Raw genomic sequence first — 25882 nt, forward strand, 5'->3', positions numbered from 1 at the left:
AGTAAATTTCAGTGTGCACCAGTGAGAGTGAATAAAGATTTGCATCAAGTTTTTGAATGAATACTACGTTAAAAAGGGGCTACACATTTTTTTTTCTTCAGACACCACCCTTTGCTAAGGCAAAAATACACTTTGTTTTAGAACAGAACTGTTACAGAAGAAAGCTACATCACAGTACAGTACAGAATGTAAAATTCATCCTAATCTGGAAGCCATTGTGGAATGGCACATCACCTACACTTAGAGCTTTCTAGTGTAGGTTAGAATTACAGTATTTATCACAGCTTTATTTTTCTTTAAACTGATAAAATTTGAATACGCTTTCTATTTCTCAGGAGTGTGCAGATGGGTCCCATACATCAGTATTATGATAATTACAACATTAAATAACATTGCACAGTCAACCTCCAAGGCTAATTTAGTATAAAATAACAAATATTAAAATGTACCTTTACTAGTGGTTTTACATCGCATATATCACTAATTATGAAAGAAAAGTAGGCAAATGCCCACTCATAAAGCTGCACATTATAAGCAAAATGATGTGGAATAAATACAAGAAATCGGGCAAAATATTTAAAACAAATTGTTACATGGGAACAAACTGAACAACCACGTAAATATAAATCAATAATACACTGCTATAAACAGTATGTGTTGCTCACAACTCTCGTAAGTACTTACAGATACTACAGTGGTGAGGGAGGATGAGGAGGGCGGATGAGGAGGATGGGAAGAGAAAGAGTCGCGTGTTCCCAATGCCAGTTAATTCCTGAGGTGGCATTACTTCTTAACTGATGCATTGATCAACACCGTAAAGATGAGTTTGTGCTATGAAACAGTCCCAATATTATTATATTTCCACAATTACACTGCGATATTTGAAGGCAGCAAACCTAAGTGACAGTTAATGTATAGGAGCCAGATGAAGTACTGATTCTTTTTAATTTTGCTGTTGCAATTTGCAGTGGGTCAGAAAACATTTCAAAGTTAAAAAGAAACTTGACGTAGATTTAACTTTTTTCCCCAGTAATTCTTAGTTAGGTCAAAGCAAAGCTATTACTTATTTTCATGCACTTTATTTTTAAAACTCTAAGTGCCAACACTGTAAACATTTTGTATCTTCTCAACTAGACCCTGTTAGACAACAAGGATAAGAGCAAAGATAAGCAGGAATAATTTTGTGTATAATAAAGCTGATCTATTTACCAGCCTCTGGTTTAAATTTAAATGTGATTTTAAATAATTTTTTAAAGTCCATGCTACAATTGTAAAGATTTCTTCTGTGCACTTTTAATTTTGGACACAATTTTCAAAATTGCATGATGGAGATAGGAATTTTAAAAACCCACCAGTATGTAAATAACAGAGAGGAACATTTTCAACTTAAAGCATCAAATGAACATTTATATGCAGAAATCTAGACGACTATACAAGTTTTTAAGCAATCATATTTTATTATACAACTCTATGAACAGAAAATGAACAGAAACACACAATATACTTACCTGTACATGTGAACCTACTTTTTAAGCTACAGATATTTATTATAGTTCATACTGACTTTAATTTTACAGTTCATAACTATGTATAACCTTATTGCATTAAGGGCAAATTCTACATGGGGAGATTCACAGGTGGACCACATTAGGCATTACCAGTACATTCAAGAACTGTACCTCATATATGAATGTGTCTTCCCTGATCTTGTAAATTTGCATTTCTTTACAGCTTCAGCTCATTTGCTATTTTGGATGCAATGTTCTTAAAGGCAATAGATGTTCCAGATATTCGCTTGAAGCGAACCCCATTAAGTGACAACCGCGGCAACTTGCAGACTTCCATCTCCCACTGCACAAGGCTATCCTGTCTAGCATCTCCATGGACGCAGAAAAGCAAAAACCTCTCTTTTTGTTCATAATCACAGTTATTTGCATCTAACACTTTTCGGATTTCTCTCATCATGTCATTAGGGTCCATTGAACTAGTGGTCTTCATACTCCATGTGAACCGCAAAGAACGTGGCTTGGCATCTTTACTCTCTTCCTTGTCTCTTTCTTTTGGTTCCCCTGATGTACTTCTGAAAGAAGAGGGCAAAGGGAAAGAATGAAAACAAAAATTCCATTCAGCAAAGAATCAAAACATATATCAAATCTAAGTGGTCATAATTCAGTGCCCAATAAAACGACCCAATTTGCAGACTATCCTCAGACACAAAGATTTTTTTATGTTATCTTGCCACGATGCCATCTGTTTTTGACTCAATATCTTCAATCTAAAATAGCACATTTTCTTAAATATATTTGTTTGTGGGAAACAAGTTTGCAGTTAAGAGTGAAGTACTTAATACTTTTCTCAGTTCCTTCCATATTTCTCTGTTCAGGTTTGAAAAAGCTGATTCTCCATTTTTCTGTATAAACATATACATAAAACAGGGACCACTAATATTCTGCTCATAAATGCACATTTTTGAAATATAAAGAAAAATTTCCTTTTTTCTGCTCTTAGAGTAGGAGAAATGTAATAACTACAGAGGGAAGGAGAACTGTTTACTCCTGCTAATGTTGAGAAAAGGATGTTGTACTGCAGTTATGTAAAGATGTCAGATCACACCGTACTTCTCAATATCCTCCAGTGGTTTCCCAATTCAGTAAAGACATCCCTAAAATAGTCTACAAGGCTCCTCATGACCTATACTCCAATTCCTATTCCTACCCCTACCTCCTCATCTCCCCTTATTTTCCTCCTTGCTCATTCCTATCAGGACACACTGGCCTCCATGCTATTCCTTGAACATACTGGGTATGTTTCTGCCTAAGGCTTTGGCATAGGATCTTCCCTCTGACAGGAATGCTTTCACCCTAGATGGCTACATGGCTAACCCCCTTACTTTTTTCAAATCTCTGTTCACTTTCACTATGAGGCCTGCCCTGACCACCCACCCTACTGCACCCTACTCCCACCCTAGCATGACCAACCCCCCCACCCTACTCTATTTTTTTCACTATAAAACTTATCACGTTCTAATACACTATTTAACCCATTTTACTGGGTTTATTATTTATTGTCCAAATCTACCCTAGACTGTAAACATGAGGAGGGCAAACTCTTCTTCGTTCGCTGATGTGTCTCGGGCATCTAGAACTGTGCCAAGCACATAGTAGACGATTAACACATATTTGCTAAATGAATCATCCTCACTGAATTTTGCTTGTTGTCAGTATCCCACAAATAATATGGAACCAGAAAACCTATTTCAAATAATCATTAAAAGGTAAAATTAATAGATTATTCATGATACAGAGCACCATGTAATTAAATCTGCTGAGCAAATATCCAAACATAGATGTTGCAATTTTAACATGTTAGCCTATCTCACTTATCTGTGATTTAGGAAATTATATACCTTGAGAGGAGTTTATAATCTATACATAAATATTTTATGTTAATATACAAACATTTCATATCAATACTATAATGTATATTGATGTATATAGTTACATATATACAATTTTATATATATTGTCGCCCCCCCCTCATTCCTAGGTATCTGAATCCCCAAAGCTCTGTAAACAATGCAAGCTTGAAACAATAAGGAAAGAAATAGGTAGAGAAAATAAATTTCCAAAAACTGTTAAATAGGTATGGAAAGTATTTCACTGTCTTCTCTATTTTTCTCTTTTGGCTCATTGAATCTAAGCCATTGCATCAGCTATCGCCAAAGCCTCTTTGAGCCTGCAGACCCAACCAGAGTCATTTGTCAGGTTCACACATATAGCTCCCGTGATGGAATCAGCATGCTAGAGCTGGAAGGGACCTGAGAGATCATTCAATTGAGCACTCATTGTAAGAACAGAACTGATGGCTAGGAAACTTAAATTACTTTTCTAAGGTCATAGAGCTTATGAGTTAAAAAGTGAAGACTAGAAATCAGGTGTGTTATTCCAAGTCTAGTTTTTCTTCCATTCCACCTTAAGATGACAGGCCAATGCAAGAGGTTTTTCTGCATGGATCTCACAGGCATCAACAATGGTAACATTAACTGGAGAAAGCTCCTGGAAATGCTGAAAGTAACAGAATAACAGCTTGCATTTGTGAGTACTTACTAGGTGCAGGAACTGTCCTAAGTACCTAACATGTATTATCTACTCATGTACCCCTCGCAACAACCCTACAGGGCAGTCAGGGTGAAAAACTGGAGGCACAAAGAGGTGAAGTAACTTCTCCAGAGTCACACAGCTCAAATCCATGTGTTCTGGCTCAAGAGCCTGTGCTTCTAACCATTGTACTCTATCAGAACTGGTTTGGTCCCACCTACGTTCCTGGCTTTTTCTTCATCAATAGGTATTTTTCATACGGTTGTTGTGAGGATTAAATGACTAGCAAGTACCTTATAAATAGTAGGTATTCAATAGGTCTTTGTTCAAAAGCAAAAAAAAGAAAAAGAAACACAAAAATGACAAAAGGGAATGTGGGAAGTGTTTTGTAAACATTTACAAAAGATCAGTTATTAAATTTTATAATGGTAATAAAATTATGTAGTCATACTAGAAGGGTAACAATGCATGCAGATTAACTGCAGTATTAGTGGCCACTGTGACACTACACACTATTGAAAGTCTCAGTGGGAATTCAGTGGAAACATGAAATGATATGCAAGGCGGGGGTGCCTCAAAAGTGAAGACTAAGGAGGGAGGGGCTGAAAACAAAAGTCCTCCACGTTTATTTAATAGATAGAAGAAAGTTAAAAATATCTGTCTTGCCTCCTTTTGGTTCCCCTTTCGTGGTGATTCAGGTACCTAACTCTACCAAGAAACATTTCAACTATTAGGACTAAACATATTCCCGTATAGCATATACGGAAATGCTTAAAAAAGTTTTTCCAAAGTTCATCATGTCTTATATTTCAAATAATTTAAAAAGAAGAAATTAAATCAGAGGCTTGTGTTTAGCTGGTCAAAAATAGTTCCTGGATAAAGCCAGGCATTTGTCCTACTGTGGAATCACTTGTTGGTTCTGGGATTTATACTACATCCCTTAATGCTTGTGTATACTCAAAATAATCTAATGCCTTCACTTCTTAAATTTCCCACTTATAAAATATGAACACAAGTACTAACACATCCATAATGTGGTCCCCAGTCCAGCAGCATTGCCTGGGAGCTTGCTGGAAGTGCAAATGCTCAGCCCCATCCCTACTGACTCAGAAACCCTGGACTGAGGTCCAGTAGTGCTGAGGTGCAGCAATCGTTTTGTCAAGTCCTCTACGGGATTCTGATTGTGCTCAAGTTTGAGACCTATCGCCAGAATGAATACACAACTGAAAAACACATAAAGTACGGCAGGATAGAGTTTTTCAATGTGGTCCAACAACGAATACTCACCTAAAATATATTACCAATATCAAATCTTCCTACATATATAATTGGTGTTCTGTGTGATTTGAGCTATTTGACTTAGACTAATTTTAGTTACACCATTTTAGTGAGAAAAGGATCAGTATACTTTAATCAATTAATCCTTCTGCTATGACATATTTTGTAGAACAAAAAGGCTATTTCTTTATCAATTACACAATTCAAAATAATGTTTGGAAAACACAAACTTAAAGTTGATTAACTTAAACTTAATTAAATGCTAGGCAACATTAGGAAAACCCATCCAATATAAAAATTTTAAATACACATACTATCTAATTATTAGTTCCAGTCATGACTATTAAGTGCTGTAAGCATCCCAAAAGCATATTTTCACACACAGGGACCTGGCAGCAAAGTATCGATAGTGGCTCCTCACCTGGAGGTGTCGGTTCTACCACTGGCTTCGCCTTCACTTGGATCCCTCAAAACAAAGTGAAGGTTGAGATTTAATAATGATAAAAATGAAAATATATCAAGAAAACCTACATCTAAAATGATCTTAAAATTAACTTGTTGAGCACACTTCCACCACGACGGTTTCCTATTGTTAGTCAGTCTAAACTGTCTCTCATGTTTTCCATCATAACCACATGTAACTATCAGTTATCGAGCGCCTACTGGGTATTGGCCAGAGGAGATACTAGCTGAAAGTTTAGGATTTTTTTTTTTTTTTTACATCATCTTCCAATTCCCAGCCACAATTTGAAAGTCATAATTTATCTTTTGGTTTAGTTTAGTTTAATCTAAAGTTAAAAAACTATTTAATAATTATCAACAGCAAGATTCAACTTTGTTGATTTGTTATTATATATAATTCTAGTAGTCGCTCAATTCAGAAAATATGTAAATTAAACTTGTATTTAGAAATAAAGCTCAACACATATGTATTTCTAGAAATAAACACCAATTTTTAAGTAAGCATTTTTTAAGTAGCACTATTTCACAATTAATGCTAACAATTCATGCACATGGTAAAATATCAAAGAAAATCAATAGCCTATCCAAGCAGCTAATTCTAAAAACATGGATTCAATCTTAAACAAAAACACTGATCTTACCTGGATATCCACCTGTGAAATAAAACCAGGAAAACACTACTAATTGTCCTTGTGTTAAATGTAATTAATATTTTTGAAGTCTACCAAAATTTTAACTACTTTGTCATTTTCAAAGGTAATTAAATATCTACATAGGAATATCAAGTTATAAACCAGTTTAAATATATTAAGAGATGGCTTGTGACAGCAAAACATTATTAAATAGCTGGGAAAAATCACTAACTTGAACACTTAAGTTAATGTTGTCTTAATGTCTTAACCATTTATATTATTTATGTAAAATGTTCCAGAAGCATCTATATTATATAGGTAAAATGAAAGCAACAGCAATAAAATCAGTGCCACTCTCTCATTCTCCCAAATTAACCAAAAACATCCACACACCAACCTCTAAAACTCTAGATGGTTATTAAAAATGAGCACCTCCTGCCTCTCAGTTCTTTAACTATAGCCCTTTCTTAAAAAACATATTGTGTAAAAACCATTTTTCTGTCTGAATTAAAAAGGATAATAAAATGTATTTTCACATTCAAATGGAGTTTCTTAAATTTATATTTTTAAATAAATGGCATTTTCATTGGGAACCATAATAAAAATTCAATGTCATCTATACAAATCTATTTTTATTATAGCACAGTGAAATAAATAAAACATTTTGAACAGGCTGAAAGTGAAATGTACATTTTCAGTTACATGTAGATGTACTGATACATACAGAAGGGCAGTGTACCGACTTGGCAAGAAAGATAGTAATGCTGTTGACTCCTGCTGCTAAGATAAAATTCCTTTAATAGGAAGGGACATAAGTCTCACTAGAACATAAGTCTCTCTTTTCTGTCCTGTTTATATTTTGCCTTATAACTCACTGTCAGCAGACACCTATTCCACTGCTGTCAAACTTAAACAGTACGAGTGAAATGTCTCTTGGACCCTTACTTCCTCTGCTGTTAATTAGCTGAAACAGCAGTTACCCATATCCTGTTTCTGCCTACCTGGATGCCAGTAGGAACACTGACTAGACTTTCTGCTACTTGGCAATTATTTCAAATAGCCCAGTAAGTCTGCTTCAAGTAGCCACAGTGGGAGGCAGATGGGGATACAGAAGGCACAGCTAGCTGTAACAGCATATGCCACAGAGCATGGCTCTCTAACACTTAAAACTTAAAAAACAAATACCTTATATACAGCAAAATATACTAGACTGAACAAATTGGGCTATTCCCTATATAAGGGTGAGCTATGGTTAGAAAAGCAAGCCATGAAGGTATCTGGGCAAAGGGCTCTGGGCAGAAATAAAAGCAATTACAAAATCCTGAAGCAGGTGTGCCTGGTATACTTGAGGACAGCTAGGTGCCTGTGTGGCTGGTGTGGAACCAGCAAGGGTACGAGTGGGAGAAGAAGAGGTCAGGGCAGAAATGAACAGCCAGGCCACTGTGAGGGCTTTGCATTGTAGTCTAAGCAAGAGGAAAGCTAATTGAAGGCTTTAAATCACGGAGTGAAATGATCAGACTTACACTGCCAAAAAACAGGAGGACAAGCACAGAAGCTAGGAGACCTGTTAGGAGGTGAAGGATTGACAGTGGTTTAGATCATGAAGGCAGTGGTGGGAGTGACACAAGCATTCACATTTTGGAAACAATGTGAAGGTAGAACCAACACAACTTGCTAATGGATCTGATGTGTGGTATGAGAAAAAGAGCCATCAAGGGTAAATCCTAAGCTTATGGCCTGAGCAACTGAAGGGTGGTGCTGCCATTTCCTAAAATGGTGAAGAATGAGGGAGATATGGGTTTTGGGAGGAGAATCGGAAGTTGAATTTTGGACACATTCTGTTTGAGAATCTATTACACACCCAAGTGGAGAGGCTGAGTAGATACTGGATATATGAGTCTGCAGAGTTCAGGGGACGGATCTGGGCTAAAGGTAGACATTTGGGAGTTATTAATGTCAGGTGGATTCTAATGTCATGAGTCTGAATGAGATCACCAAGAGAGTGATAAAAAACAGAGAACAAAATGTGTGCAAAGACTGAGCCCTGGGCATTCTGATATTTAGAGGTCAGGGGGAAAGGCAAGGGAACCTGAAAAGAACCAGCAAGGGAACCTGAGAAGGGATCGCCAGTTTGTGAGGTAGGAGAAAACCAGAGCCAAGTGAGGAAAACGTTTCAATTGTGTGGAATGCTGCAAGATAGTAAGTTGCTCAGAGAAGGCAGGGGCCATATCAGCCTCATTCAATGCTGTATCAACAGCATCTAGTAAAGTGCCTAGCATATAGTAAGCAGGTCTTCGAATATTTTTTAAGGACTACAGCAATCCTTTATCTGAACCTCCCAACAGACCATCTCGAAGGCACTTTCTTGTTTTGACATTCTGTCTCCTGACTTCTTGTCCAGAGTACTCTTTATTTACTACGTTTCCTCTACAAATTAATTTTTTTTTTTTTTAAATGAAAAAGGGATCTTAACCCTTGACCTGGTGTTGTCAGCACCATGCTCTCCCAAGTGAGCCAACCGGCCATCCCTATATAGGGATCCAAACCCATGGCCTAGGTGTTATCAGTACCACACTCTCCCAAGTGAACCACAGGCCGGCCCTTACAATTTAAATTTTTATTGCAAGGTTTAGAGAAATATTTTGCACAATGCTTAATGCACAATTAGTAATCAAGCATTAAATTCAAAACCTATTTTACTTTACTTTAAAATTAATCCTGGCTCAACCATGAGAAAGTACTAGCTTTATAAAATGGTCCTGAATAGCCAAATTCCAAAAGCAGAAACTACTGATAATCCGACATCATACAGATGGTCAGCTAACACTATCATCTAACTTTCATGCTGATTCTGCTGGTGAGCTTTTAGGTCTTTCTCTATCAAGGTATTATGTTGCATGGTAATTGCCCAAATGGTACAAAATCATTGATATGGTTAGAAACTGATATTGCATTTGAGATTTAGTTTTAAACTTAGCTGTGTGATACTGGGCAAACTGATCTATGAGCCAAGTCCGTAAATAGCTCTATGACAAGGCAAGAGACTTAAAGCTGCTGCTTCTCTTCTCTACATCTACTCTTTGAAATCCTAGGAATGTGGAAAATTAAGTATTTAATTAACAATTTTTAAAGCAAGTATAATAATTTCTTACCCATCATTTAAGGCTCAGTTGAAATGACTATATGGTATGTAGCCTTCACTTTCTCCCTAGACAGAAACAACTGTGCCTTCCTCTGTTCTCCTTCAGCATGTGGCCGCACTTCTCTTTTAGCAAACATTTCGCTCTATATCACGGCTAGTTGTGTACATGCCGGCTTCTTCCAAGACCGTAAGAATCTGGAGGGCACAGATGCTATATTTTTCATCTCTACATCCTGCTCTGCACCTAGCAGGCATTTCAGAGGGACATGGTAATAGGTCATATTTACATAAAAATTTACATAAACCTGCACTGTGTTCAGCAACTTGTATAATGTGCATTGTATATATATGCTTACCTTTAAGAAAGAGTATAATTGTACTGTTTTATTAGATTAGAAGTTTACTATACATGTGTGTTTACTGTGTTTTGATATTAAGATTTTATGATGTCAAATTACATCATAAATGTAAGCTATGTGACTCAAAAGAAGAAAAAAGGTAAACTATATATTATTAGTGAGCAATCTAAAAGTATTTCTAGGATAAAAAATATTATTTGAAGGATTCATGTAAGCTGAATTTAATTTATTTTTCAAATCAAGGTTTTAAACATGAGATAATCTTTTTGTTAAAACACATATTTTTGATGCCGTTTTTGCTCTTTCCACTCACTCTATTTTATAGAATTTTAAAATTCTCATTTAGTCCATTTTTTTCTTTCTCTCTCTTAAAGAAAAAGACTTTATGTCTTCCTGGATATTTTCTTCCAACATCTGTAAAAGAGCAGCTTTAATAAAATGTCATAAAACCATTTTGGAAAATCACTAAAAAGATTAACAAAAAATACCAAGTGTCCTTTATAACTCCTAGAAGAAGCAAAACATGATAGTACATTGGTACTGACCTGCGAACAAATTTGGATGTGATTTTGCTTATTATACCAGTTGACGTCCCCCTTCTGGCATGTGCAAATGCACCCGTTTCATGGGACGGTGAAGCAGGTGGCCCATTATAGGCAGCGCTGCGTCGCTCCCGGAGCTGTTCACCATGGAAAGTGCTTCGGCTTGAGCTCCCTCGGGGAAAACGGGTCCGGTCTGGAGTGGCTGCACTAATACTGTGAGCAGATGGGGAAGCAGCAGGCACTCTCTGGGTTGTACTGCTGGGACAAATTAAGATATATTATTCAGAATAATGACAGGGAAAGCTTTCACTCATGCTGAAAACTTGAAAGAATGGCTGTGAGTACTACCTCTTCCAGGCCTACATCACTTGTTAACATTAGAGGTGTGACACATGTGTGAGTTGTATTTACATCATCACAGAAGGATGAAATTTCAGTTTAAAACTAAATGCCTTTTATAAAAATGTGGCCACTAAAGATTAAGAAATTTCTGAAACAAGGACACAAGACAAATATTTTTCTCTATTAGTAAAGACAAACCAGGGGTGCTGCATATATTTTTTTGTTGTTGTCTTAAATCACTTAGCAATGTGGAACACAAATTTATTGTTTCTCAAAAAGCCTTTGAATAAAATCATTTATTTCTAATTTAGGGCTCAGTGATAACACAATGCCACATAGCACTACCAATATGACTAAAAACTTATCAATGGGTTAAAAAGTTCAGATGTTATGAGTTCAAGAAATCCTAAAATGGACAAATAATAGAAATACCCATATAATTTTATACTGAAACAGGCTCTTTTGAGTTCATCTGTTTCACTGATAGGAAAACTAAAACTCAGTTTTATTAAAAATGAGTAACTGGCAGGAGCCAGGACAATTACCCATTGGTCTCCACTCCCAGTCTAGTGGGGTTTTTTTTGTGTGTGTTCAAATCATAAAAAACTCAAGTTACCTAAATGATAAATTAGGCAGCAATATTTTATTTTATGGATGCATTTAAAATCAAATTCTTAAAACTTCTCTAGAAAATGATTTAAATTATAAGCAACATTTTCAATAACAGCTAAAGTACATAGTAAAGTTTATGTTACCATTCAACTTTTTCTCCACCACAAACACTGAACTTTGCAGAATGCTCTTAATGTGATGGTGACTATCATGTATTTTCATATGGTACAATAATTTTTAAAACTCTTAACAACAAACAATGAAATCAACCAGCACGTTACCCAGGCCGGTAAGCTTCAGAGCCGTCTTTAATGGTTGGCAGTGTAACTTTAATGGGATGACCAGAAGCAGACATGGACTTCTGGTGGCGGGGTCGTGCTGAGGGGACAGCAGAGGCAACAGCAGGGCCTGCAGAAGATATGCTACTTGCAGACATCTCCGTAAGGCTTTCGACATATAACAGTTGAGAAGACCATGGAAATGTAAAAAAGAAGAGAAACCGCAGTTCACTAAAATTTAAGAACTAGATTTTTAAAAATCTAAATTGACCAACACCTTTCATGAATGCACCACTTGAAAGAAACTAACATAAGTGGCATTATCAGTGACCAATGAAACAGCATTCTTGTAAAAAGTATACAGTGTAATTTATCACTAAATTACATGGAAAAGATCTCAAACACATTTGCTCTAGGTATGTGAATCTGAGAAGGTATGAAATTATTTTTGTGGATGTATGATACTTTCAGATAAAATATTTATGAATGGAGATATTTTTCACTTTCCAAAAATTACAATTTCGTGTGATGTGCTGCTGTGGTTCACTGTCCATTATTCCTATGATAATTATTCATAATTATATAAAAAAAATACCATCTCTGGAAACATCATCAGAACATTTAGCTCATATCATGAACCAATAGGTTAACTGTTGTAGATTAAATGAGCTGTGGATTACAAGTTAGTGTAAACAAATTAATAAGTCAGAAATCAATTTCCATCTATTTTTCTAGCCTAAAAGATCATATGTCCAAGGAAGATACATTTACCCTTGTATGCTATATCATGCTTACTTTACATGCCTATTAATTGAGAAAAAATAAATGTGAGAAGGCTTTGTCTGCTTTACGGAACATTACTGAAATGACTAGAGGTGGAACTAATTTTTAATTGAAACATACCTGTGTGGTTCAGTGTTGAATATCAATATCTGCATGCAATACGTGATCCTCAAATCAGGATAATCACTATATCTATCATTATACAATGTAAATATTTTTTGTGGCCCTTTACCAATTTCTCACTAACCCCTCCTCCCCCATCCCTTCCCACCTCTGGTGGCCTCAGTTCCGTTCTTTCCTTTTGAAAGTTCAACAAAATATTGTGACTGTGCTATCTTTCTTTCATTTTTTATTTATTTGTTAATTTATTTTTCAGCTCCTACTTATGAGTGAGGACATGTGGTATTTCTCTTTCTGTGCCTGACTTATTTCACTTAACATAATTTTCTCTAAGTTCATCCATGTTGCTGTGAATGGCAGAATTTCATTCCTATTTATGGCAGAGTAGTATTCCGTTGTGTATATTTACCATATTTCCCTTATGCAGTCATCCATTGATGGACATTTATGTTGGTTCCAACTCTTAGCTATTGTAAATAGAGCTGCAAAAAACATGAGAGTGCAGGTATCCTTTCAACACGATGATTTCCATTCCTTTGGGTAAACACCCAGTAGTGAGATTGCTGGATCATATGGCAGTTATCTCTGTAACTGTTTGAGGAAACTTCATATTGTTTTCCATAATGGCTGTGACAATTTACAGTCCCAACAACAGTGTAGGAGTGTTCCGCTTTCTCTGCATCCCCACCAGCATGTGTTATTCTCTGTCTTTTTGACACTGGCCAGTCTAATGGGGGTGAGATGATATCTCAATGTGGTTTTGATTCACATTTCCCTGATGCTGAGTGATGGTGAGCACTCTTTCATATGTCTGTTGGCCATGTGTGTATCTTCCTTTGAGAAATATGTATATTCAGCTCCTTTTCCCATTTTTCAATCACGTTACTTGTTTTTTTTTACTGCCAAGTTGTTTGTGTTCCTTGTATATTTTGGATATTAATTGATTTTTGGATGTATAGCTTGCAAATATGTTCTCCCATTCTGTAGGCTGTCTGTTCAGTCTGTTATTTGTTTCTTTCACAGTATAGAAGCTTTTCAGTCTGATATAATCCCATGGGTTTATTTTTCTTTTGTTGCCTGTGCTTTTGGGGTCTTATTCATAAAGTCTTTGAACAGGCTTACTTCCTGAAGTGTTTCCCCTATGTTTTCTTTCAGTATTTTTATAGTTTCAGGTCTTATATATGTCTTTAAGCCATTTTGAGTTGATTTTGGTATATGGTGAGAGGTATAGGTCTAGCTTCATTCTTCTACATATGGATGTCCAGTTTTCCCAGCACCACTTATTGAAGAGGCAGTCCTCTCCCCAATGTATGTTCTTGCTGCCTTTGTCAAATATCAGTTGGCTGTAAGTATGTGGGTTGATTTCTGGATTCTCTATTCTCTTCCATTGGTGAATTTGTTTTTATGCCAGTACCATGCTGTTTTGACTACTATAGCTTTGTAGAATAATTTGAAGTTAGGTAGTATTATGCCTCTGGCTTTGTTTGCCTTACTCAGGATTGCTTTGGCTATTCAGGGTCTTTTGTTGTTCCATATGAGTGTTAGGATTTTTTTTTTTTTTCCTATTTCTGTGAAGAATGTCATTGGTATTTTGATGGGTATGGCACTAAATCTGTAGATCACTTTGGGTAATATGGACATTTTTCACAATGTTAAATTCTTCCAATCCAAGAGCATGGAATGTCTTTCTATCTTTTTGTGTCCTCTTTAATTTCTTTCAGGAGTGATTTGTAGTTCTCACTGTAGAGACCTTTCACCTCCTTGTTTAAACTGATTCCTAGGTATTTTATTTTTTTGGTGACTATGGTAAATGGCTAGTTTACTTGACTTCCTGTTAGTTCGTTTTTGGAGTATAAAAATATACTGACTTTTGTGTGTTGATTTTGTATCCTGCAAATTTACTGAAATCATTTACCAGCTGTAAGAGTTTACGGGTAGAATCTTTAGGTTTTTCTACATTGTCATCTGCAAATAGTGGCATTTTGACTTCATCTTTTCCAATCTGGATACCCTTTATTTCTTTCTCTTGCCTGATTACTCTGGCTAGCACTTCCAATACTATGTTAAATAGGAGTGGTGAGAGTGGGCATTCTTGTCTTGTTCCCTGGAAAAGCTTTCAGCTTTTCCCCTTTCAGGATGATATTGGCAGTGAGTTTGTTATATACAGTTTTTATTATGTTGAGATACTTTCCTTCTATACCTAATTTGCTGAGAGTCTTTACATGAAGCGATGTTGAATTTTGTCAAATGCTTTTTCTGCATCTAGTCAGATATGGATACGTTTTTTGTCCTTCATTTTGTTGATGTGGTGTATCACATTTACTGACTTGCATATGTTGAATCATCCTTGCACCTCCGCAATAAATCCCACTTCATCATGGTGTATAATTTTTTTTTTTTTGATGTGTTGCCGTATTCTGTTTGCTAACATTTTGTTGAGGATTTCTGCATCTATGTTCATTGGAGATATTGGCTTATAGTTTTCTCTTTGTTCTATCTTTGTCTGGTTTGTGTTTGAGGCTATTGCTGGCCTCATAGAATTAGTTTGGGAGAATGGCCTCTTTTTCAAGTTTTTGAAATAGTTTGAAGAGAATCTGTATTAATTCCTCCTTAAAGGCTGGTAGAATTCAGCAGTGAAGCCATCTGGTCCTGGGCTTTTCTTTGTTGGGAGACTGCTAATTATGGCTTCAATCTCGTTATTCATTTTTGGTCTGTTCAGGTTTTCCTATTCTTAGCTCAGTCTTGGTAGTTTGTATGTGTCCAGAAATTTATCCATTTCCTCTAGGTTTTCAAATTTGTTGGTGTATAGTTTTTTGTAATAGTCTCTAATGAGTCTTTGTATTTCTGTGGTACTGGTTGTAATGTCTACTTTTCATTTCTGATTTTTGTTATTTGGGTCTTCCTTCTTTTTTTAGTCTAGCTAATGGTTTGTCTATTTTGTTTATATTCTTGAAAAACCAAGTTTTTGTTTCCTTGATCTTTTATATCATTTTTTGAGTCTGTATTTCATTTAGTTGTACTCTGATCTTAATCATTTTTGTCTACTAATTTGCAGATTGGTTGTTTATTAGAAATCTTTCTATTCTTTTGATGTAAGCATTTATTGCAATAAATTTCCCTCTTAGTACTGCTTCTGCAGTATCCAACAGGTTTTGATATGATGTGTCTTTATTTTCATTAGTTTCAGGAAACTTTTTGATTTCCTGTTTAATTTTTTCTGGGACCCATAGGTCATTCAGGAGCTTGTTGTATAATTTCCATGTATTTGTATAGTTTCCAGAGTTTCCCTTGTTATTGATTTCTAGTTTTAATCTGTTATGGTCTGAAAAGATATTAAATGATTTTAATTTTTAAAAATTTGTTGACACTTGATTTGTGACCTAACATGTGGTCTATCAGGGAGAATGTTCCACATGCTGATGAAAAGAATGTATGTTCTGTGGTTGTTGGAAAAAATGTTCTGTAGATATCTGTCAGGTCCAACTGGTCTGAAGTGTGGTTTAAATCCTGTGTTTCTCTGTTGATTTGTTGCCTAGATGATCTGTCCAGTGCTGAGAGAGGGGTGTTCAGGCCCCCTATTATTTTTGTATTGGGGTCTATCTCTTTCTTTGGGTCTAACAGTGTTTGTGTTATATATCTGGATGCTCCAGTGTTGTGTGCATATGTAATTGTGATGTCTTCTTACTTGATAGATCCCTTTATCATTATATAGTGGCCTTGTCTCTTTTTATGGTTTTTGGTTTAAGTCTATTTTATCTGTTGTAAGAGTAGGTACTCCTACTCATTTTTGGTTTCCACTTGCATGGTATCTCTTTTTCCATCTCTTCACAAGTAGTCTATGTGTGTCTTTGCAGGTGAGGTGAATCTCTTGTAGACAACATACAGTTGAGTCTAGTTTTTCAATCCAATAGGCCAGTCTGTGTCTTTTGAGTAGGAAGTTTAATCCATTTACATTTAGGGTTGTTATTGAAAGGTATTGTCTTATTCTTGGCATTCCGTCACTTTTCATTAGTATGTTTTAAATATCTTTTGTTCCTTTATTTCCCTTTTATTGTTGTCTTTGATGTTTGTTGGTTTTTTTAAGGTGGTAAGATTTAGTTTCTTTCTTTCTCATTTACATTTTTGTTCTACCAGTTGGTTTTGTTCTTTCTCGTGTATTTGTGGTAGCGATTATCATTTTTTGGATTCCAGATGCTGGACTCCCTTGAAGATTTCTTGCGGGGCTGGTTGTGTGGTGGTGAACTCCTACAGTTTTTATTTGCCTGGGATATACACAGTTTCTCCCTCATATCTAAAGTATAGTGCCTTGCTACATATAGTATTCTTCACTGTTAGTTTTCTTTTTCTTTTTTTTTTTTCTTTTAGTATTTTGAATATATCTTCCCATTTTCTTCTTGCTTGTAGAGTTTCTGTTGAAAAGTCTGATGTTAGTCTGATAGGTGACTTGACACTTTTGTCTTGCTGATTTTAGGATTCTCTTTGTCTCTGAGCTTTGCCAGTTTGACTATAATGTGAATTAAAGAGGATCTTTTTGGATTGAATCTGTTTGGAGATCTTTGAGCCCTCTGGATATCAAGGTCCATGTCTCTCCCTATACCTGGGAAATTTTCTATTTTTATTTCATTGAATATGTGTTAAATGCCTTTTCCTTTCTCCTCCCTTTCAGGAACACCATGATTTGGAAAAGCACTTAAGTTTGTTAGCTCTCTTAGGTTGTCTTTGTTTTTTTAAATTCTTTTTTCCTTTTTTTTTTTTTTGGTTTGCCTGGGTTATTTTGAAAAGACTGTCTTTGATACTAGAAATTCTTTTTTCTGCTTCTTCTAACCTGCTGCTTAAGCTCTTGGTTGTGATGTATATTTTGTTGAATGAATCCTTCAGTTCCAGGAGTTCTGCTACTTCTTTTTAAGGTATTAATCTCTGTAAATTTTTTCCTTCATATCATGAATATTTTTTCTTGTTTAATTATGTTGCCTAACTGAGTCTTCTTGTACCTCATTAAGTTTCCTTAAGATCATTGCTCAGAATTCCTTTTCAGTCCTTTCAAGGGTTTCCTGTTCTATGACGTCTGGTACTTGAGAATTATTGTGTTTCTTTTGTGGTGTCATACTTTCTTGGTTTTCTGTATTTCTAGTATCTCTACATTGATGTCAGGGTATCTGGTAGCACAGTTTCTTCTTCTATTATTCTGGAGTGGGCTTGAGAGAGACTCCCTCCTCTTTTTCTGATCTCCACTGGTGACCCTCCTTGTATCAATACAGTCAAATAAGCAGCAGGTCACCTGCACAGTGGCTGTGGCTGCTACTGTAGCAGCAAGCTGCCCTTGCAGTGGTAGTAACCGTGGCAATGGCTATGGTGGACCACCCTTGCAAAAGTGATGTTTTTAGCATGCCACTGGCTTCTGCTGCGTGGGAGGTGGTGCCTGTGGCTTCTGGCTAAGGCCCTGGGTATGCTCTTGCCTTCTTTCAGGCAGTGGGTGTGGCCCACACCTCCTGCCTAGAACTCTGTGCAGGCTCCTGCCTTTTGCCAGGTGGTGGGGGCTGCCCTCAGGTCCTGCCTTGGACCCTGGGTGTGCTCCTGCCGCTATGTCCTTTTTTTTGAGGTGATTTTTTTTTTCCACTAAATCTTTTTCTTTGGGTAAGTAATAGACTTTACTTTTGTAGCAGTTTTAAGTTTACAAAAAAATTGGGCAGAAAGTATGGACAGTTCACATACCCTCCTACAAACATACACTTTCTCCTATTGTTAACATCTTGTATTAGTGTGGAACATTAGTTACACTCGTGAACCAATACTGATATATATTAACTAATGTTTACATTAGGGTTCCCTCTTTGTGGTGTACAGTTCTGTGGCTTTTGCCAAAGGCATAATGATATGTATTTACCATTAGAGTTTCACTGCCCTAACAATCCTGTGTGCTCCACCTATTTATCCCTCCCTTCCCTGAAACCCTGACAATCTCTGATCTTTTTTTTTCCGCATTACATCAAATATTTATCATTTCTTTGTGTTGGTACATTAAAAATCCTCTCTTTTGTATAATTGAAAGTATACAATAAATTGTTGTTAACAATAGTCACCCTACAGTGCTACAGAACACTGCATGTTATTCCTATCAAGCTATAATTTTGCATCCGTTAATCAACATCTCGCTATCCCTCCTTCCCCTGCCCTTCCTAGGCTTCAAGTCCTCTGTACTATATTGATGGGTAGTCCTTCTAAGTCATAATGAAAAGAAGTTAATTTTTAAATAAAAATATGGTTTATAATTATTATTTAAAAGAAAATACTTGAAGAATTGTATGGTTCTGAATGATGAGTTCAGATGGCCACATTTCTTTAGAGGAATAAAAATAAAACCTTCATTATATTGATACAATAATAACTTGATGGGAGGAGGAAAGAGAAGGAGGGAAGAAGGAAGCAGCAGGCACATAAGAGAATTACTCCTGCTTTCCCTATATATTTTCTAACCTTCCCTCCTGGTCCAGAAGGGAAGATGCCTCAGTAAAAATTATTGTATTTCCTTTCCTCTTGACCCATTCAGCTATAGGCATTTCAGCAAGAGCACTAACACAGACCAGCAAAGGTATTATTACTTGGCACTAGGACATTTACCTGCTATCTTTTCCATTCTGCAATGCCATGTATCGATCTGTGGTCCTTTCACAGACATATGTATTCCTTCTTGCCATACTACCTCCAGGATACACATTGTTCTTGGAGAAGGAAAAAAAGCAATTTTAAAATTCTGACTATATTTGTGGAAAATCAAAGAAATGTATTTAAGCTGCTTATGACTTTGAAAAAACACATAATGGAATTTCAACTGATCAGACAATTATATTAACAATATCTATCTCCTGCTTCTCTCTCTCTCATTTAGATTTTAGGAGTAAAAGGCAAAGCATAAAATACAAGCTCATTACAGTTTCAATCCACTCTCCTCTAGCAGCAGCCAGCAGCCATCTGGGAGCTGGATCTTTAATCACGTCCTCCTTTGTAAGCTGGTGGTGGGGAGAGGGCAGAACTGGTGGCAGCTCTAAATAATGAGGAGCGAGACTCAACGCCACACTAAATATCTTCATGAACACAGCAACCTGTGGCAGTGAAGATGGCACGCTCACCCAGAAGCCTGTGGCTGCCATTCTTCAGCTGCTTGAGAACCCCAAGCCAATGGGAACATGGAGGAGACTAAAGCTCCAGTGTCACAGGCACGCTCAGCTGAGCCCAATGACAGCCATGTGCAGTGCCACTCAGAGGGTTTCTCTGCTAGTCTCAGGTTTTGGCCAGGAGGCAGGCCAAGTATAAAGAACTTTGGAGAAAAGATGAAGAATAAGCAAAAAGAGGTAGGCAGATGGGTGATTCTCCTTGCCACACACAACCATTGACCTGTAACCCGTCACTGTGCCCGCCAAAACCTTCACTAGTTAGTTACTACTAATAAAACATCCACGAATGATTTTCAAAAGGGATAAAATACTTTTCTATTTAATCCTTATTCCAACAGAAAAAAAATTCCCTATTTTTGGCTAATCCAGCTTTCACTGTTCTTTAAAATACACAATTAATCTAAAAATTGTTTAATTATGACAGCTAGAAACTTGATACGTATATTTGATTGAATTCAATTTGGAAAAGGGAAAAAATAAACATATAAACAAAACTGTGTAAGTACAGATTTAAAATCTTTTAACAGTGCAGGTTCCTAAGTGGTATGAAGCAGGAAAGTTTATTGTACCATTCTGTGGTGAGGTTAAGTATTATTTTAAGAATTCTTATTTTTTTTGTTCTTAAATTGCATTTATGAGCAGCTTGGCCCCTTTTGCATGTTTTAAAAATTATGATTCACTTCAAATGCTGAAACACTGAAAAAAATGAGATAAAGATTTAAAAATAATTCTGACAACAAATATGAACAACAAACTGCAATATGCCAGAATGTTTACTCACACTGGGAACAGCTGAAGATTTTTTCCTCTCCGGCCCTACAAGAGGGCTTGCAGTCATCTCGCCTTTTGATCCAACCATTGTGCTACCAAGCCTACGAGCCACATCTTTGTCCCACTCCTCTTTCTGTTCACCTTCCATGCTGTTAGCCTGCGGCCTTTTGGTATATGACACAGCAGGAGGAATGGATGGACCAGCTATGATTTAAAAAATAACACAATTAGCTGAAAAGAAAATTGACTATTTTCTTTACACAAAAACTATATCAAAAATATCTATATTTGCATGTTTTACTCTCTGAACTGAGATTAAATTGTTTGATAGAAAAATCAGGTCAGTCTTTACAAAAGGGATTGTATTTATCATTCAATAATATAAACCTGTGAGAAGTAGATTACAGAAGCACATAAAGATGTGAATGTATAATGTTTAAAAAAGGCAAAATTTGTGTAGAAGCAGTCTTTTCATTTATTTGACTTTTTCCCCCACCATGATCACTAAAACGCCGCTGCTTCTGATTTGCTGAGATGCTTCGCTGGACCTTCAGGTGAGCAGGGGACTGAAGAGTGCTGTTGTTTAAATCACTACTGGGTCGGGACCTCTGACACAAATTTCCACTGGATAACGACTCACCGCCTTCAAACTATAAGAAGAAAGACCACCAGGATTTTAAAATCAAAAAATGTTTATAAAAATAATATGTACTCTTAATTTTCTAAATGATTCAAAGCTATACAAGGAGTAATCAGAACAAAAAAAAAGTGTAGTTTTGGATATAGAACTTAAAATTGGCAAGCAGGGAGGGAGGGAACTGGATATAACGTGCTTCAATGAGTATTCATCTTCTGTTGTACTGCACAAACCCTTAGCTCAGTCAAAATACCAAGTAATAGCTACCAATTATTGAATGGTTATTATATCCTAGGCACTGTGCTAAGCTCCTTATACACATTATTTTGTTTAATCATTACAACAAATCTATGATGTACTAACTTGCCCTTTATATAGATGGAAAAACTGAGGTTAAGAGAGGCAAGGGACATTGTTGATATTCAAACTTAGGATATAATGCAGGCACACACACACACACATATATACACATACGTATGTACTGTATATACACATATGTATGTATACACACATATACATACATATATATTTTTTTCTCCATATTTACAAAACGAAATTTGTTTTATTAGCTCTGATCAGGAAATTATGTCTACTTAGAACTAAGTACAGTAAATTGGGGGTTGATAAGTCACCCGTCTCTTTGTAACACAAAAGTTGTGTGTTGTCACCAAAATGGGAAACCTACATTTATATACAGATGATACTAATGACAAATGGCAGTTATAATGATGGCAATAATTCTAACAGATAATGGCTAACCAAGAGCACCTAGTAATGTGCCAGGAACTGCTCTAAAGACTTTACAAGCATTAATTCATTCAATTTTCTCAATGGCTCTAAGAGATAAGTACTATTATTATCCTAATTTTATAGATAAGGAAACCAAGGCACCGAAAATTAAGTACAGTGCCTAAGTCACCCAGTTAGTGCCTGTGCTGGAGCGGGTAGGGATTCAAACCCTGTGAAACTGACTCCAAAGTTCAGTCTTTCACTACTTAAAGTAGCCTTATTAGTTTATAGTCAATACAATTCATACTTCATTTCAATTCATGCATGGGCTGGGTTGTGTACTTGTAAAATTAGTGCTTCTTTTATATTTAAATTAATAAGAAAATGAAAGATATGCAGAATAAAATTTAAAATCTAAGTAGAAATAATTCAAATGGTATTAGAAATACCATTTGTGCCATTTCCTACTTAAAATTCTCTTGATACCACTTTTCTAGCTATTAGTATCTCCACTGAAGAGTCCTCTCTTCCACTGTAATGATAGCACCTACCCGGCAGGGTCATTGAGAGGATTAAATTAATTAATACTTGCAGAACAGTTCCTGGCACATCACTGTGTTCAACGTGTGCCCCTCTGATGACAACTCCCAAATCTGTTAATTCCACTGCATTTTCACCAAATTTAGATCTTTATATCCACATGTCTACTAGACAGCTCCATCCAATGGGAATCTCAAATTCGACCATCTCAAACTGAACTACCCATCTTCCCCCTGAAATCCCCACCTTTCCCATCTTGGCAAATGTATCTTATACAAATAGTCATCTACACTACAAATCTGTGGGGCTCTTATCCCTTGTTCCTAACTGGTCATGAAGTAGTATTAATTCTACCTCTTACAAAGCCTGTTGTAGGTGCTCGTCCTCCTGTAAGCTCCCAGAATATCCTGCACATTCCCCCAATCAGAGCCCACACCACACCACACTGACTGCCTATCTCCCCTCTAGACTAAGGCTCCCTGAGAGCAGAGACTTTCTCATCTTTCTATTCATAGTACTTAGCATAGTTTCTGGTACATTCAATAAATGGCAGCTGGAATGTACTGCTTCACTAATAGCTACTATTTAATCATAAATATTTTTAGCCTTTTTTATAAAATGCTTCCCACAGATGTCTAATTTTCAACAAACTGTCAATGCTTGTGGCTCCATCCTTAACTTGCAATCTGTATGCTTATATTTGCTTTCCCAAAGAATCATTGCTTTTATGGTTCAACATTTGTATACGTTATTTCCTGAATCTGCTTCCTTATTATAGATCTCTCCTGGCCTTGAGAATTTCCAATTGAATGCATTAAGCCACCTGACACTATACAAGGCAAAATATCACCAAATAACCTTTCCATGCATTCCCACTTACATAAATCATTTAAGACATACATTTTGTTTTAAATGCTGTCACTTTCTGCAGTTTCAGTCACTGTTTGGTTCACCCAGAATAACCACATTACCTTTGGCAGGGCTGTTGCACTTGGATGCACAGGCTGTGCACTGCACAATTCAGGGGGACACCATTCTCAGTGACTAGACTGTGCACAGTGCCTCTTGGAGTTAAGCAAAGTGGTAGGCCTGCTCTCTAATATAATCTCTCTTGGTACTCGGAAATAAAATCAGTTCATAATTTAGCATCTTGATTTTTGAATTCCAATAAACAAGAATGTTAGGGTCTTTGTATAATTTTTGATACCATAAAGAATAGAATATATTTACTAACATTATATCTTATACTTTTAGCTGTCGTTTAGCTCAAGAAATAACTTGATTTCAAAAAGGCGAAAAACTTACTTCCGGTGGTTTTCTACCAAGAAGAATATAAGTAGCCATAACTTCATCATATTTCTGATTTATCAAGGCATCATTTATCTCATCTCGTATAAAACCCATGGTGATCATAATGTCTAGAAATTAAAAAAAAAAAAAGCACACACACAAAATGAAGATTTTCTGAATACTGGTTTATTCTAGTAAACAAATCAACAAAGACAGGCAAGTTTGCCAATGCTGGATATGAAAAGCTAAGTCCTGAAAATTTAAAGTATAGTTTTAATTATAAAAACTTCTGGATTATTAACCTATAGACATTATATGTTCACAGACACTGTATATTCATAATTTTTCATGCAGAAATTATTGACATCATTGGTCATATATCCATGAGCCCACTCAATGTCTCATTGCCTAGTACATTCCTTTGTCCAGTCAGAGACTGCTGTGTCGTTCTGTGTCACACGTGAAATGCTTCCCCGCTCCCCTTCCCAACACGTCCTCAGCTGCTCATGGAATGGTTTCTCTCATCTCTCAACAGTTTCTGCTTTCTAGTCTGCAGTAGGTTGATTGTTCTTTGGAAGGTCTGAATTCGTAGGTGTTCTTGTGACCAGACTAACACCCTGAAATGCTCCTCTCCTGCCACTCTGCCCTCAGGCCAGAAAGTAGTCCTGATGAGATGACTCAGATGTGAGTTTTTGATGGTTTTAGGTAGGGACACAGGAATGAAGAGAAAAAGTTGGAGAAAGAGCACTGGCAGGGTATGGGCGGTAGCAGGATTAGTAGGGAGGAAGAGTGAACCCTGCTAAAATAGCAGAAAGCAAAGAGAGCCAAAGTGTTTAAACGTTTTAATTCAGTGCCTCTACATTTTTGGTTAAAATATGTGCTTTGTTTGCTGATACTTATCAGTCTGATCAGTGCTAATAGTTACATCAGCAATTCCTCCTGTGAGGGATCATGGAAAGGAAAGAATTAGGTTTATCTATGTTATTTTAAATTTTATATCATTGTTACCAACAACTGAATTAGAACATAAGATATATGAGAACAAATGAAAGAACCTGAAATTTATGTTTAGTGTATATCATTATGATGATAATGTAAATATTTTTCAAATAAAAATTGCTTCCTATTTATATTTTAAAATACTATGGAAGACAAAAGGACTCATAGTGGTAGACTAAGGATAGCGCTTCTCACAATATTTAAATACTTACCTATTCTTTTTGTATCATTGAAATCTGGTTCAGGCTCAGTATACGGCTTTAGTTCCTCTTCTTCATGACCAACATTCATCCATCGATCTTTCATTATTTGCTAGGAAATAAACTCTACATTATGTTTGATCAATCAGAATATTCAACTACTTATTTTAGCTCTATCTTAGCAAACGTGAAATTTATTGTTCACTCAACAAAAATCATGTGATGTTTTCAAACTAAGGTTACTGTTTCTAGTTTGATTAGCAAACCAACAGAAGGTTTAGGACATTAGGACACATATCTTATGACAACTGTGACTGTCATCCCACACACTCACCAAATATATTGATTCAAAATAACTTTCCTCCCATAGTACTTTTAAAGGAATATTTTCAAATTTAAAAGTTTTAACAAAAGAACCTACTGATTTTAACCTCTGTTCACATTTTTACATTTAAGATTAATGAAGAGATTATAATTTTTTTCTGGCCTTCTACCAACTATATGCCTGTATTTTAAAATCACCACTTCCTAAAATATTAGGAAAGAAGAGACCATGAGGAATGGAAATCAGGGTTAGTCAGTAAAGATAACTGAGAATAAATATGGGAAGAGAGGGTAGTTAAAATTTAGAAGTCTAGAGCTGCAAATTAGATAAGAATCAGGGTGAAAACAAGGATTGATGTTAATTACCAGAGTCATATTTCAGCTGAGGCTGTGAAACAAGTCAGCCCTGGGCTGTTAAAAGACAACCTAGTGGGGGCAACCTAAGGAATGGGAGAAAATATTTGCAAACCATATATATTGGGTAAAGGGTTAATATCCAGAATATATAAAGAACTCCTACAACTCCATAACATAAAAACAAATAACCCAATTAAAAAACAAGCAAAAGAATTA

At 36.1% G+C, this 25882-nt stretch overlaps 1 protein-coding gene across 4 annotated transcripts in view; it reads right to left on the reverse strand.

Moving 5' to 3' along the window:
* Positions 1–572: 572 nt before the first annotated feature.
* MARK1 (microtubule affinity regulating kinase 1) overlaps positions 573–25882 on the reverse strand; it is a 124963-nt gene continuing 99653 nt past the window's right edge. For 2 of the 4 annotated variants that reach the window (XM_063113731.1, XM_063113733.1), the window contains 9 exons: positions 24998–25097; positions 23802–23914; positions 21087–21240; positions 20601–20794; positions 19266–19366; positions 11748–11912; positions 10516–10770; positions 5797–5841; positions 573–2080 (listed from right to left, as the gene is read on the reverse strand). In XM_063113731.1, coding sequence (XP_062969801.1) covers positions 1726–2080; positions 5797–5841; positions 10516–10770; positions 11748–11912; positions 19266–19366; positions 20601–20794; positions 21087–21240; positions 23802–23914; positions 24998–25097 — 1482 coding nt within the window. In that variant the 3' untranslated portion in view covers positions 573–1725. Of the gene's footprint in view, positions 2081–5796; positions 5842–10515; positions 10771–11747; positions 11913–19265; positions 19367–20600; positions 20795–21086; positions 21241–23801; positions 23915–24997; positions 25098–25882 lie in introns of those variants that run through there. The other 2 variants (XM_063113732.1, XM_063113734.1) reach the window with 2 other exon arrangements.

This window comes from Cynocephalus volans, chromosome 11 (assembly GCF_027409185.1).
Source record: "Cynocephalus volans isolate mCynVol1 chromosome 11, mCynVol1.pri, whole genome shotgun sequence".
NCBI classification, from domain to species: Eukaryota; Metazoa; Chordata; class Mammalia; order Dermoptera; family Cynocephalidae; genus Cynocephalus; species Cynocephalus volans.